Genomic DNA, 15,489 nt, shown 5'->3' with positions numbered 1-15,489 from the left:
CCCTTTAAAGGCCATGTATCAGTAGAAAATGAATGCCATAATTCTAAAGTATTAACAATTATTTGTAGTACAGTAACAACTAAAAACATTAGTCAATGTTGAGGTCTAACCATGTAGTGCATGTTGTGATCACAATTAGCTGAAGCGCCTGCCTGGATTTGATGACTATTGTGATTAAATCCTCCAAAATAAATGTTCTTTAAAATATATGATTAGGTCAATATTAATCTATTTAAGACTAATTCCAGAATAAAGGTTTAGTTCATTTTAGTGAATAATGTAATGCAGATGCAATTTTCTAAGTGTGTTTTTAAAAAAAAGCATTGTATCTTTTCTCATAGCTTTTACTTTGAGATACAGAATGAGTTTTTGCTGGTGTTCACTGTAAGCAAATAAGGAATTGTATTCTACAATTTAGTGCTGTCAGGTTCTGATGAGCTCTTCTTTCTGCTGTATCTTGCTTGCATGGAGTTGGAGGAAACTTAAAACAGAGAAGGGTGATTCTAAAAATATTATAGCCACTGAAAAAGAAAAGAGAAAAGAAAGGAAAACTAAGATCTGGAGAGCACAATCTACAAGATTAAAGGGAAATATACCACTTTTCAAATGTAGAAAAGTACCTACAAAAGGGAAGTCAACAAAATGTTCTCCATATTCTCCCAAAGAAAAAATATTGGATTCAAATAGCAGCAAAGAAAGTTCAAGTTATAAAGTGCATGTAGGTTGTCTGAGCCACTGAAATAGGTTGTCCAGTGAGGATTTGCCATCTCCAACTTGACATAAATATTCAAGATTTTCAAGTACTTTATCAAAATGTTATTGTAACATGCAGTTTTATTGTCCGATGTTGGTCAGTGGAAGAAATTTCTTCTAAAAAGATGCCTGTGCAACACCACCACTTTCAAACTGGTCTGTGTGGAGTGGCAGAAATACACTCTGTTTCCTTGGAATACTGTGCAGAAATACCTTGGAATTTAGGTTTTGTGGAAGTTGTATGGATCACTTTCCCCAGGCAAGGAGTGCGGTGTTATTCAGTCCTGATGATAAATTATTGGACACTGTTGAAAACAGGCTAAACATCTGCGAGGAGAAGTTCAGAGAGTTCACTTGGATGAGCTGGATGATTTCTCAGGGGTCCTTCCATTCCTGTGTTTTACACGCTGTAAACACATACCGTTTAAGCTTTGAGGATTTCTTTTGGGATTAAGAACAGGAAACTCGGAAATAAGGTGTTTTTTTGGAAATGTGTTTCATCCCCTACCCTGCACATCTAAATCATTAATAGACACTTGCTTTATCGGGTTTTGTTCCAACTTGTACAGTTCTGTTCACAAACTTAGATAAAACCACTTTTTTCCATATTTACTGAGAAGTTTGCCATTCTGTTTATCTTAAAGCTTAAAATGTATGTTTATTTCTAAGATACAGAGTCTATGAAATTAAAAGTCAGCAACATGCTGTATTTAATATTGGTTACAATGAATCACAGGATAAATGCATTTCTTTTTTTCTGTGATCTTAAAAATATGTAGCATCTGTTACTCAAAAGCAGGTGTTGCAGGCACAGTTGTGTGGAGTTTTAGAAATTACTCATTTTAAGGATCTCTATGTTGTTTGGGCATATATATTTATATTGATATGATTGCCATGAGATTTGATCAACTAAGAAATAAATTGCAAAGAAAATTTTATTTTTTTAATATAAGCAATAATTTAATGGGAAAAATAAATCTGTGTTATGTCCTATCTTAATGAGAAATTTGTGTAATAAAGGTGGATTTTAATTTTTTTCCGTATTAAGATTTGCAAAAGTCTTGAATTCATCAATTATTTTCTTTCATATTGACTCAGATTTCCTTTAAAAAAAAAAAAAAATTCAAAACTAGCAGGCTGTCTTTAAAACAAAATCAAGGCTCTCTTCCCCACTTCAGAGCCTCTAAATGAGACTCATGTCATAATTCAGCCAAATATGAAGTCCTTTTTCTGAGAGACAAAATACACATTTACTTTGTTCTGTTCTTCTCTGTTCTCCTTAGCAAATTACTGACAGGTTTTCCTAGCGCTCTTTTAAATGCTGCAGATACTGTATCCGTCCTCTGTAGGAAAAAAAAAACCCAACCAAACTAAAAGTAGGAAGTCGCTGGAAAAATTAGAGGAATTTTTATGGAAAGTGGATTTAGATTATGTGAAATTGTTGGGTTTTGGCAAGTTTGGGTGGTTGCTTCTCTGAATGCTGGGCTGTAGTAGACAGAAGAGTGGCGTGCAGGCAGTTGAACTTGCTGCTTGTGTAGTAGCTGGGCCTGGCCAACTTTGCCCACAAATTTCTGATGTCCAGGGATGGCCAGGCCTCTTCCGCGGAGCTCGCACCCTGGCACTCTTCATCGCCCATGCTCCTATGGAGGGTGTTCCAGGCTCAGGTCTTAACGCTTAGCTTCATGTTCTGGGGATGAAGCATCAGACCCAGATGTGAAGAGAGCAGTGTATTTTTAACAACAATTCAAGGTAGTTTTGTGTGTCTTACAGAGTGGAAGAGCAGCTCATCTACTGTGACGACTGAAGTGTGCTCCTTTTCCATTGTTAAACTGGATGGTGTTTTCAGCACTCTTTTTTCCTGATGAATCTTGCATGGAGTGACATTACTTTCCCTTCTGTAAAATAGGAGTAATTGGGTTCTTCTGTTTAACTTGTAGCTTTTGCAGCTTTGGCTTTTACTCCTGATTTATTGTCCTGTCTGGGGCTGTTATCTGATGGGGGTTACAAGAATGATAATTGGGTTTGTGAAATTAGATCCTAAAGTCTGTTCTCTAGTCTCACAGACATACATAAGACCAGACATGTGAAAAGGATTTATATTAGTTTAAACAATATTAGAAATGTATGATAACAACTTTTCCTGTCTTTAAAAGGACAGGTTTTTAAAGTCTGGAGATTTTGTTAAGATAAACACTATGAAGAGACTCATGTACCAGCCTGTAAGAAAAATGTTCGGTACAGATTCTTGCATGAGTGCTGAATGCATCTTTGCCACAGTGGCTAATGATTGTGAGTACAGTGACTAAGTATACTAAGCTGCTTTTATTCCTGATGGGAATAAACAGGAGCATTCCGGTTCTTAATTGCTTGTCATCATTGCAAAGCAGAAGAATTAAAAAAAAAACAAAACCCAAACCAAAAAAAAAAAAAACAAAAAAACCCCCAAAAAACTCCAAAAACCCACCCAAAAAAACCACCAAAAAAACCCTTGAAAAAAATTTGACCTGTGTGAGGCACAGCTGGTTTTTGAGAGGATCTCAGTAACTGCATAGTTTTTAGTCAGTTTGCTTCTGTGTAAAGTAAGCAATGCCACAAATTAATATAGTATGTTTTATCTGGTTTTAGGCTGGTACAGAGGTGTTTCCATTAAGAAGCCCAATGTAAAGGTAAGTGTGAATACTTTTTTTTTTTTTAATTTAGTGGGAGATTATATCTACTTTGCTGTTGCAACCCTGCAAACTTAGTTTTCCTTTACCCTTAGGGTTTTACTTCTCTAACTTTTTTCCTGTGGGAGGATTTGATTTATTTTCTAAATTGAGAGAACGATACTCATTAGTCACCCAAAGGATCAGAAACCTTTCTGACATGTAACATGTAATCTTTCCAACATTTATAAATCTCATCCAATTTGATCCTCTCCGCCCTACTCCCCTAAGAAAAGCTTAGATGGGTGATCTTGCACTGCTTAATTCAGGATTTTTAAAGAACACATTTAATAATTTGCATTATTAATCTAAGACAACTTTGAAAAAAGTCTGATGAAAAAGGATATTGTAAGTTTGTTCTTTTTTTCAGATTTTTACAGTTTAACCACTGCATTTGGTTATTTTCCAGTCATATCCCTGTTTTGCTCTTAGAGAACCTTTTTGACTGTTCTGATAGGAATTTTTTGCGAGTGCTTGTATATTTTTGTAAATGTATGTATCCAAACATGTAAACAGTTGCTTCCATGTAAGCATCACTTCCTTGTCTTTTGGTTTAAATATAGCTTGTATTTAAGAAGAGAGTACCAGATTCCTCATGTTTTCCTGTGTTATGGAATATAATATTACCTGTATTATGTTTTCATGACTATAATACTCTTCTAGTGGAAAAGCCTACATTCATTGTGTGTGTGCGGGTACATCTTCTGCTTATGTATATGTTCACTTTTGATCGGAGTGCCCTTCAAACCTTCCTTGGTTTCTTAGGTAACCAGCACAGGATCACAGCATTAATTGGAAGTGAATCAAACAAGAAACTGAAGTAGGATTTCTTCCTTTTCCAGATTTTCGTGTGGCTGAAAGCATGCGCATTTACTTTTTTTTTTTTCCTGATGAAGCCATTCCTGTTAGAATAATCTTTTTTCCTTCTGCAATTTCAGTCTTGCCTATGAAAAGGACGGAACTTTTCTTAGCATTTTGAATCATCTTTACTTAGTATTCCTTTCAAACCCCCCCCCCCAAAAAAAAAATTTTTTTTCTTCCTACATTGTACTGTTTTAAAGGTCTAAAAATTTAAAGCCCACACTTGATTACTGACATTTTTGTGAGAGGCTGTCAGCTGGTTTTTAACCCGAAGATTACCAATGCTGATCCTGTATTCCCCACTGAAGTGCAGGCTTACCGTTCTTACAGACTGACTGAGTTTGCTCTGAGGATTCAGGGCCGTGTGTTTTACAGAGGTAATGGAACGCTATGAAAAGTTTGGTTTAAATTACCTCTTTTCCCCATGTCTCATCATACAAGAACACAATGGCACAGGCAAAGTTAGAATGCAGCCATCGTGGGAACAGCAAAAGGCAAATAACCGGAGCTATCCCAAGTGGGTTTAAACAGCTTTTTGTTGGAAAGAGGGAGGAAAAAGGATAGCTGCAGGGTATGCAAGTGATATAGAATACTTCTTTCCTTAGTGAAAGACTGGTACGGGGGCTAGACACAAATTTGTTGGTGGGCTCAACAAATTGTTTTTTTTAAGCCTATGTTCTTGTCACCTGATGTACCATACTGGTACAGAGGCCTGGTCTTGGAAGCATACTGATGCTGTGCTGCAAACTGCACCATAGCCACTTTTCTGGCTGTCCCGGCTAGCTTACATCTCTCCGGTAAATGTTCCTGGTAGTTACTTCTGTTACTCGTTCCTTTCTGCTAGCTGCAAGCTGTTCTCTGAACTCTTCCTGCTTGTTACACCTTTTTCCTGCTTGCCATCACCTGTTGGTGGATTATTGGGCTCTCACAGTCTTTGCAGTAGGAAGACAAATGGCTAAACTTAAATTTGTTTTCTTTTAAATCAATCTCGTCCCTTCCAAGGCAGCTGTGTAGGATTAGAGTGCCACCTTTTCATTTGGTCCTAGTTGACTTACCCATGATTTTTATAGCAGAGCATATTTCCCGTACAGCAGTGTTTCTGAGCACTTCAGAGCTTTTGGGAATGAAAAGTACTCAGCTTAAATCTTTGTATGATATTTTTATTGAATAGACTTGCAAAACTTCCTTATTAAGGAATTGATCTTTCAAGATGGAGGTTTGATGCAGTGTGCTGTCCTGTTCTAAGATGGATTAAAATGATCAGTTGTGACTGATTTGAATGTTGACTTTTGACTGTGGTAGCTTCTTTGACACGGTGTTAGGGTTTCTTTTTAATAGGTATATTGGCAATTATTTATTATGGCTTAGGATATAAATGCTAAAAACTGCAAATGTATTTTTCTAACTTACAGACCTTTTTCTCTTGCAGGGGATTTTTCCTGCAAACTATATTCACTTGAAAAAGGCAATCGTCAGTAACAGAGGGTGGGTATTTTTCCTTCTCTTTAAGAAGCTGCAGTGTTTCTCATCTAGAAGGGAATCTAAGAAATAGTTATTAACATTTATAGAGTGGTTTTAGTTCATTGTCTCTTTTGTTGTGTATTAGGGTTTGAAAATTAAATGTAATTCTGCAGAGCTTTGGGGTTTTTTGTTTTTTAATATAGCAAGAATCAATTCTGTTCGTTACTCCTGTTCACTTTTGCTCATAAAATTGTAACTCCAGAGGTATCATCTGAAACACACGCATTTTGAAGAACTTTATATTTTTCATTTCTGCTTGTTCCTCACTGGCAAAATTCTATATGTTCCTGTTTGTTACGGAGGCACCGACATATAGACAGCCCATCTTGTTTAGCAACAGACTTTCACTGAGACATAGCTGACAAGGTAGCTATGTTACTGTGAAACTTTTCAAAAGGATCCAACCCTCCACGCTTCAAGCCAGAGAATGACTGAAGTGCACTCCCGCTGAAAATATTTTACCTTCACTGTCTTTGTATGTAGCTCATATGTTGCTAGAGGTAGATTTAATTTAGTTAATGTGAACAGCAATACTGACAGCAACATAATGTCAGAGATCTTACTGTGTGTAGGCTCTATAACCTGCAAAGTTTCCTGTGAGATTGATTGAGACTCCCGAAATCAATATCCTGTGTCTTCAATGCTGCTCTTGCCTCCATTTTCTAGTTTAAGGCCACTGTGGGGAGATTTGTAAGTGCAGCATTTCAGACCGTGACACAAAGCAACAAATTAAATCTCGGAGATAAAACGTATTAAATGGCATTTAGTGAAGTACCTGTAGAAAAATATGTGACTCCTGATAGTCTTGAATTGTACGTTTATCCTCAAAGGGACTGAGTAAAGATTGTAAGGGCAACTGTAGTACTGATGCTTCATAACTTTGGGGTGTAATAAAATTGTATGTATTGCATAGAATGACTACTCCTAACGTGTAGGGGGAAGACCGGTTTCCTGTAGTCTGTAGTTAATTAGTACTTGATGTTAGTTCAGAATTTGTAAAGGGCAACCAGTTCAGGGTATTTAGATACTTACTAGGAAAGTTGATGTACTTTTTAAAAATAAGTATCGAAGACTGGTATACCAATTGATACAACAGAACGTAATACAGTTCTAAACTAGAGATCATGGTTATTTCATGTTTTAGTAAAAGAAATTCTGCCCCTGTATTTAAGAATATATTCAAAGTGCCAATATAAACACTTGTGAAATAATAGAGCATGGTATATAATGTTCCCATATTTGAGTCATAGACCCAATGTAATGTCATTAATATGGGGGTATAATGGAGGAAGTGCAGGGTTATAAGAATGCAAAGCATTATATTTACGTGGTTAAATGTAGTCCTAATGTGCATTCTCTCTAAATCCAGCCATACCGCTGAACGTTGATCTTCCAAAATGTTTTATTTTCCACTGATGCCAAAAGTTTGTAAATCCATTTCCAAAAATAATCTTTAGAGAACATTTTTCTTTGGTTTTAATTTTCTCCCCATCTTAGCTAAAGTGTATTGTGTGATTCCTTTCATCCTTTCCTTTTCTGTGGTTTCTTAAAGGGATGTTGAACTATTTTGAATCCCTTCCCTGCAATGGCATTTTACAGAAATCTGAAAAGAACTGAATTTTGAGCTAGAAGTGCTTGTGGCATCGTTTTTAATGTTGTTAGTGTCAAGCAAACTTTTGATGATATATACTAAATGAAGAATTTTTGTTTAACCATTGAAATGATCTTTGAATGTGAGCTAAAGAGTAGGTGTTGGGCTTTTCATCATATTCTTAGTGTCATACTTGAGATCACAAGCGTACTCTATGGAGATTTGTTAAAGCATGAATTGAGATTTCCTTTTCTTACTGTGGCCAAATTTGAAAAAAAAACCAAAACAAAACAAAAAACCAAACCAACAAAACAAACCAAAACATTGCAGGAGTAGAATAGAGCGCAATCTCAGATGCCAAGTGTCTGTCAGTGTTTCAGTTTCCCACAACAAAATGTGGGAATGATAAGGTCATTGGCATAATAATAGGAAAAAATCGTGATCTGTCTTGTCTCCTGGTATGTAAGTCCCAGCTTTAGTGGGTTGAATGCATGCCTGATATGACTATGCCAGGTTTTTAAGATAGTGATGTTTCTAATACATGTATATTTTGGATCTTAATGTAAGATTTGCTTAAGTCATTGATGTGAGTATGAGTTTTTGGTAGCTTGGAAATGAAGAATTGAAGCTTTTCTTTGATAAGTTTTCTGCTCCAAGAATACAGAGAGACATACAGTGACTTAACTCCATCATCCTTTCCCCCATCGCTTGTTACTTTTGGCTTCAGCTAATGTGGCACAATTATTTCTAGTAAGAATTTTCAAAAGCGAAATATTGCCATGAAAGTGTGTGGCTTTTTTTTAATGATTAACTGTGTCCTCTTTTAAAAGCAAACAAAACCAACACACACACACACGCACACCCCCCCACTTTTGGAATTAATGACATCTTATTGTTCGCCTGTTTACTTGTTAGCACTCATTTAACTCTGCACAAAGGACAGAAGAAGTAGCCTAAACTGGTTATGGAATGGGGGGTTTGTAGCTTCCCTTCAGGAGAATTTCAAAATAGCTGTATGCACAGTTGTACTGCTGAAGAGGAAGGGATCGGTGTCCTTCATGGTTGTTGGATGTGCTGCAGAGGCTGTCTCTGACTTGACACTACTTGTCCCAAACCACCTTTTAAGCCAGTGTTTTTCAGTACCGCCACTTTAGGACCTATGGAAAATTGTTCCAACAGGATGTGTTTCAGAAATGTGGTGTGGGGTTTTTTTTTTTTTTTTAATGCTCCCTCTTTTTTAAAAATTGCTGAAAGAGCAGAAGCTTGAACTAGACCTTATTTTTACAATGTGACATTTGTTTCAGTAATAGCATTCAACATAAAGGGCAAGTCAAGGCACTAATGGCTCAGATAATATAATGGTATTACAATACATACATTGGTTATCACATTCTTGCATTTCGGTGTGATGAAAGAAGAGCGCGCTATGCTTCTCTTTTAATGGGTATGGAGGATCTTGACCACAAAGGGACAAGTCTTGTTATTTTGATTAGAGGATAACTCACTCGGGTTTCATATCCAATACTGAAAAAGTTTTCTGGATAGGAAAGGTTAATAGATGGTAGATCTTTTGGGTAGTTAATGATATTGGCTAACATATTAATTGGAGGGGAAAAAAGGGCTGGACTGGCTTTGAGAAAAAGGGACACAAACAGTGAAGGACCCCACTTTACAGGCAAGTTAATTTAACATGCTATAATCATGAAAAGTGTGTTCATTGACTTTGATTAGAATGAAATGATGTATTTTGAACAGGTAACTAGAAAATGCTTCACATAAGCTGATTCTTGTGGAATGTAGTGGAGGAACAGTTGATAAGACTCTGGAGTTGCTTCAGTGTTGAAACAGACAAAATGTTGCTCTTAAGATATTTTCCTTTATGTTGAACAAATTCAAGTTCTAGCATTTTACAAATTACTATGTTGACATTTATTTCTTTTTCTACCTTTTCCAGGGTACCTTTCCTAATTTTTTCCCCTCTTCTTGTATAGGCAATATGAAACAGTTGTTCCGCTTGAAGATTCTGTTGTGACTGAAGTCACAGCAACGCTGCAGGAATGGGCTGTGCTCTGGAAACAGCTGTATGTGGTAAGAACAGTACTCTTCTCATTGTACTTTACTTCTCAAATATCTTGGGAGATATGTTGCCTGCATTTCAGTCCATTAGGAAAAAATCATAATCAATGTAAGAATTGTTAGATTCCTTATATCTAGTGGGGGTTCGCTAACTGCAGAATCACTGATCGTGTGAGGTTCACATGGGCTGTGTTGGAAATTTCAGCAGTTTTGAAATTCTGCCTTCAGATCTAAAAGCTTCATTGTTTAAAAAACCCCAATTTTAAAGTGTTCTTAAATATGTAAGAAATAGTATACGTGTTTAGTAGCTAAAAATGGAAGACTTCTGTAAGTCCCATCAAAGACTTCAAAGAATTATTCAGCACAGTCTGCGAGTATTTGTTTTAGCATGTAGAGTTTGAAAGAGGAAGAACTAAAAGGTCTTTTTGTATGATTGTTCCTTCCTCTATTAAAACTAAACACTCAAGATAAGTGTTACTGAATTTTATACTCATCTATTTTATATAATTTTCAGCTGCTGCCACATAACGTCACCTACCTCTGCTTTCATCTTTGTTCTTCTCTTACTTTTTTAATGGCCAAATCCCATGGAACAGCAAATAAAAAACTTGTACGTTTGAAAGTATTTTTTTCCTGTCCCCCCCCCCCCCCCCCTTTAGCTTAGTAATTACAAGCCATAACTGTAGGATTAGGATCAAGAACTGCAGGTTCTGCACAAATTTCCTTTCTTTCCTTACTTTAGAGAAATACCTCTACATAGAGCTGCAGCAGCTTTGTTTCCTTATTTAAACCTGAAGTGACAGCAGTTAGATATCTAGGAAATAAGACTGGAAAAGATCCAATTAAATGAGTCTAGTGTATCTCTAGCATAACCAGCCATGTTCCGTACTCCCTTCAAAAAGCAATCAAGTCTATTATGAAATTAGTTTTACTTTTGTTGCTCCCACTTCCTCTATGGGGATCATAGGCCTCTGAAGAAATTTTCTTGCAAAGTAGCATCCAATCTAATTGGGGGGGGGGGAGGGCATGGCACATGGTATATACACTTTTTTTTGTATCACTCTTACACCTAGTACTCCTTGTTTTTCAATTTGAAATATTTACCTCTCTGGTGTATGTGAATAAAGTGATCTTTTTTGTTTTCTTCCTGTAAGATTTTCTCTCTCCCCAGTGTCAGATGAAGGCGGCAACAGTAATACTGACAGTGATATTGAGTTGGAGAAAGGGGAATCATTTTAACTACAAATGAGTTAAACTTCTTTTCTACTAATCTATTTCTTTTTTATTGTTAAAACTAGTTCCTTGAGGGGAGGGAGAGAGAAAGCTCTAGCTATAAACTTTCACTTAGTGATTTTCTTTCTGGGGCTGCTTTCTGTTCTATCACATTATACTTACTGTAACATTGCACACCACATTATTGTATTCTTAAATAACAGGGGAAAGAATTTACTGTTTTCACAGAACTTTGGAAGGAGACATCTGTTCTGTGACAAGAAGAAACTGGCAGAGCTTCAGAGTAGACAATAAATTGTTTTGTGGTGGGTTTCTCCAGAAACTTTTAAAAAAACCCGAACCAAAACAAACAAATAACACTTCCCTCCCCCCCCCCAACCCAAACCCCACCACAAACCAAAAAAAAAACCCCAAACCAAACCTAAATATTTTCTAATACAGAAATAATCAGAGAATTGTTTAGGTTGGAAGGGACTTCTTGAGATCAGCTAGCTCAACTGCCTTCTCGAGTAGGATCAGCTAGAGTAGGTTGTCCAGAACTGCATCCAGTCAGGTTTTGAGTTTCTTGTGAATGGAGACTCCACAACTTCCCTGGACAAAGCTGTCAGTGTTTGACTACCTTCAGTACTACTGATGTAGTACCATAGCTCTTCTGACATGAAAGAACAATCTACGCCATTTTTAGGTGGGTAACAGAAATTTGTCCCATTTACAAACTGTAAATCTGAAGCCTGAGGAAGTGTACTGAGGTGCACAAATGGATGTGGCAGAGCTGGGATTAGGATTTTATAACGGGTATTGAGGCTGGAAGCTATGCTGTAAGGTCATCTCTTAAAATATATTAAGAGACTAGATGGAAATACTTGCTTGTTGTTGGATCAGCACCAGCAGAAATTTTTTTATTATTCCCAAACTGTAATGCGGATCATCTAAGAAATCTAATTGATGTTATTTATCATGCTGCTGTGCGTAGTCAGCTTTGTAGAAAAGTGTCTTACTGTAGTGAAAGTTCAAGTGCTAGTTGTTACTGCAGATATTTTCAGTAGGTCAGTACCTATAAATGGTAACAGTAGGCACTTCGTTATTTAGTAGTATTGCACTGTAGGACAACTGCCAAACAGAATGTACAGCATCTCTTAATATCTTTGAATAGGCTGAAATGTTCATCTTGTGCTTTTTGGCAAACTTCGTACTTGAATTATCATTTGAAAGACCAGGTTTGTTTCAATTAAAAATTCCAAGAAATTGCTGTAGTAATATCGTTGAGATACATTGTAAGGTTTGTATTTGCCTTTCAGTTAAACAATAGGAACTGGAATCTAATACCCAGGAAGCGTGGAGCGATTAAAACACTGCCTGAAGAGGGATGCTATGTTGTTCCAAGATAAAATAGCACAGCTGAAAAAATATTGGAGGGAGGAGGAGAACAGTGAGAAATGGAAGGGCAAAGTGAAGCACAACTTTGAGAGAGACAGTTGTAGAAAATTAGTTCGCGTAAAATATTGGCAGTCTTCCTCGGTTCTCTCTGACCACAGAGAGTCCATGCTATTACTAGGAAGAAACTGCGTGGGGAAGCTTGAATAGGTTTGAGTTATGAGAGTTGTGCAGTAATTTTCGTTTGTAGGTCTGTGAAATATATATTGGAAAGATAAGCCTGAGTTCACTGTACTACACAGGGCTGTGATATTCTTGTAATTTTTGCTATCAAGGTGAAAGCCAAGTGATAATCTTAGTAGAACTGGAAGCTGAGACTGTGGAGATAAAGGCATTTGTGTGCAATGAGTTCTTAAAGGAAGGGCTGTGCCTAAAAGGAATTTGAAATAAAGATGTATGGTGTTTTCTTTGCTTTACTGTAATATCATGTTATGCTCTGAGTAGTTGGATTCTGATACTATAAGCCTTTAAATACTAACAAAACAATAAGATTTTTTGAAAATGCAGGAGGTTTCTCTAAAATTGGAAAGGGATACAAATAATACTGGTATGGAAGCTATCAGAAGATTTATTCAGGGTTTTTCTTACTTACATTGGGTATTTTTTGTAGTGGTAATGATAACCTAGTTAAAAATTCTATCTAAAAGTCACCTTTATTTGTTACTGAGTAATCAGTAATAGAATTTAAATATTTAATATTTTTCAAGGAGTAAAGATGATATGACTTTTATGGTTCTGGGATACAAAAGACCCCTTTCTCCCCCCCCCCCCCCCATTTGAATATGTAATCTGTGTGCAGATAGATACAGTGTCATGACACTGGAAAATAAAAAAGCAGTTCTTTGCTTTCTCATCTGCCTGTATCCAGCCTTCTAAGATGAGCACAGAAACAGTAAGATTTAGTAACTACTTTCTGTCAAAAAAGGTTACTGTTCCATTTAACCTACTTGGTTTGGATTTTCCTACTTTCATTGCCGTTGTACAAAATCTTTGGGAGGGAGTTCACAGGAACTGAGTGTTTAAAATCTGTTCTATGTAAACACTGTATACTGATTTGCTCATGATGTGGGTAGAGTTTTTGATTACCGTAGCTGACCAGGTGTGTGTGTGTACGTATGTGTGAGTGTATGTATGCACATACATACACATATGTACATATATTGTCACTAAGTGTATGGACCCCATTATCTTGTGTTATTGTTTTGCCTGGCTCAAATAATCCATATTGTTATTTAGATTAATTTGGATTAGATACCTATTTCATTTTATGAGAAGCCTAAGAAATTTAAAAGAACGTTCTACTTATCCTTTCTCAGTATTACAAAGGCTTATAAACAGAAGATGCCAGTGATTCCCTTCCCCAATATTATACTTAATATGGAGTGGAAGAGGAAAAAAAATAAGATTATTATTGGTACCACTATGGGAAACTGAACTTATTCTTGTGACTACTCCAAAGGGACAAGGAAGAGAGAGCAGAAAAGCAAGAACAAACCTTAGAGAGACTTCTGTAGGCACAGAGGTGGATAAAGATGCAAAAATGCATTTGTTATGGTGAAATGCATGTGTGTGGCTCTCATGTAGTTGCCCAGACCAGTATATCACTTCCACTGAGACACAAAAATAATACTAATAAAGTAGACAACTTTCTCTCATACCTTTTATGTGTTGATAAGATTTGTTATTTTTATACTACTTCTAAATAAAGGATCCGCAAGTTCTCTGTGAGCTTTAGTTAATTAGGTCAAACAAGGCTCCTGTGAGTTGTTAAGTCAGCTAAAGAGATCACTGAAACTCACAGTTGGAGCATAGTAGCTATTTTAACAGTAACAAAAAAAAAAAACCCTCAGAGTTTAAGATGTGATGTGAGGACTGTTTCTGTTGAAATAGCAGATGACTGTGGAGAGACCAAATATAATTGCCCAATTTAGAATTTGGTCAGATCAATAAAGGTAATTTGCTACTTTTATGCAGAAGGGGAGCAGGGGGAAGAGTGTGGAGTGACTTCTCGTTTAGTTTTAGGAGTAAGACCTAATGGCATTGGGAATAGATGGAATTTTTGCCAGCTGAGTCTGAAACAAATTTCTTATTGGCTCCTTTTAAATTTTCTGAAGATCCTATCAAGTAAAAGAGAGTGGGTAAAAGCATTAGTGCAATTGACGCTATCTGATTTGGGTGTTTTAGGGTGTCCCTAAAATTGAAGTATTAGTTCAAAATTCATCTTAAAAAAAAAAAAAAAGCCATTCACTGAATCACTAATGTAGTTTACTCTCGTATTGGAGCATTTTATGAGACATTTTTACTTACTGAGATGCCTTTTGCTTCACATCTGATAAAACATGGAACTGCTGATGCATTTTTGAAACTATGTAGACAGAAAAAAGTGTGGTGTGATCTAAACCAGACGTGCTGCATCTGAGGTCTACTTCAGAAGGTCTCCCTTGAAGGAATAGGATGGAAAGTCAAGGCTGAGCATATTTCATACACACTTATAGTTCTGTGCAAGCAAACTACTGGAAAGATGAGGTATTTGTACTGAGACATATGTACAGAGATGGTATTGCACATATATGTGGTCCTCTTTCCTTTTTCTGAGTAATTTTCAAGGTTACCTGCAAATAGGAAAATCTTTTAGGGTGATTGTTCAGGCATTGTGAAAGAAGCATCTAAAAAGAATCTTAAGAGCTTGTCTGGCCCCAGTTGACACTAACAGAGAGACTCAAGGTTACCACTTTATTATCCCTAGTCCTATATTCTAATGTTCGGCAGTATTATGGATATTTTTATATCTTTCTATGGTTGGAGTGAAGGATGGATCTTCATGGAGTGGCAAGAAACTCAGATAGGAGTTTGAGGCAGCTGATAGTCTTGTTAAGTGCTGCACAGAATATAAGGGAAACTAAGAGTAAATATTTCCCCTTTCAGTAGCATCTAGTTCTTCAGTTTCTCAAAGGGGACAGTGCACTGGGAAAACATCTGATTGCTTAGCAACCTAATCAGAGGCTTTTAGCAAATTTGTCATTTGATTACTAGAAAATACTTGAAAATTTTTCTTGATTGGGTCATGAATGGTACGTGCAGAATGATTTGGAGAATGCAGAATGATGAACACTTCAGTGTTGTATGTGTAAGGTGGATGTTTTTATAATTTGGTATGTTCAGTCATGGAAGGGGAAGCTGGAGACAAATCACAGAATCGTAGAATAGCCCAGGTTGGAAGGGACCTCGAAAGATCATCTGGTCCAACCTTTCATGGGAAAGGGAGCCTAGATGAGATTATCTAGCACCCTGTCCAATTGCATCTTGAAAACATCC

The 15,489-nt window shown here is 36.6% G+C and overlaps 1 protein-coding gene across 9 annotated transcripts in view; it reads left to right on the top strand.

Annotated features, from left to right (window-relative positions):
* The window catches only part of DOCK3 (dedicator of cytokinesis 3), a 219,113-nt gene that overhangs the window by 28,210 nt on the left and 175,414 nt on the right, over positions 1–15,489 (top strand). For all 9 annotated transcript variants that reach the window (XM_076346100.1, XM_076346099.1, XM_076346104.1 and 6 more), the window contains exons 3-5: positions 3,379–3,419; positions 5,749–5,804; positions 9,423–9,519. In XM_076346100.1, coding sequence (XP_076202215.1) covers positions 3,379–3,419; positions 5,749–5,804; positions 9,423–9,519 — 194 coding nt within the window. The remainder of the gene's footprint in view (positions 1–3,378; positions 3,420–5,748; positions 5,805–9,422; positions 9,520–15,489) is intronic.

The sequence above is a fragment of the Aptenodytes patagonicus genome, chromosome 8, assembly GCF_965638725.1.
Source record: "Aptenodytes patagonicus chromosome 8, bAptPat1.pri.cur, whole genome shotgun sequence".
In the NCBI taxonomy this organism is placed as follows: Eukaryota; Metazoa; Chordata; class Aves; order Sphenisciformes; family Spheniscidae; genus Aptenodytes; species Aptenodytes patagonicus.
The sequence above is the reverse complement of the archived record's forward strand: the minus strand, read 5'-3'. Positions and strand labels throughout refer to the sequence as shown.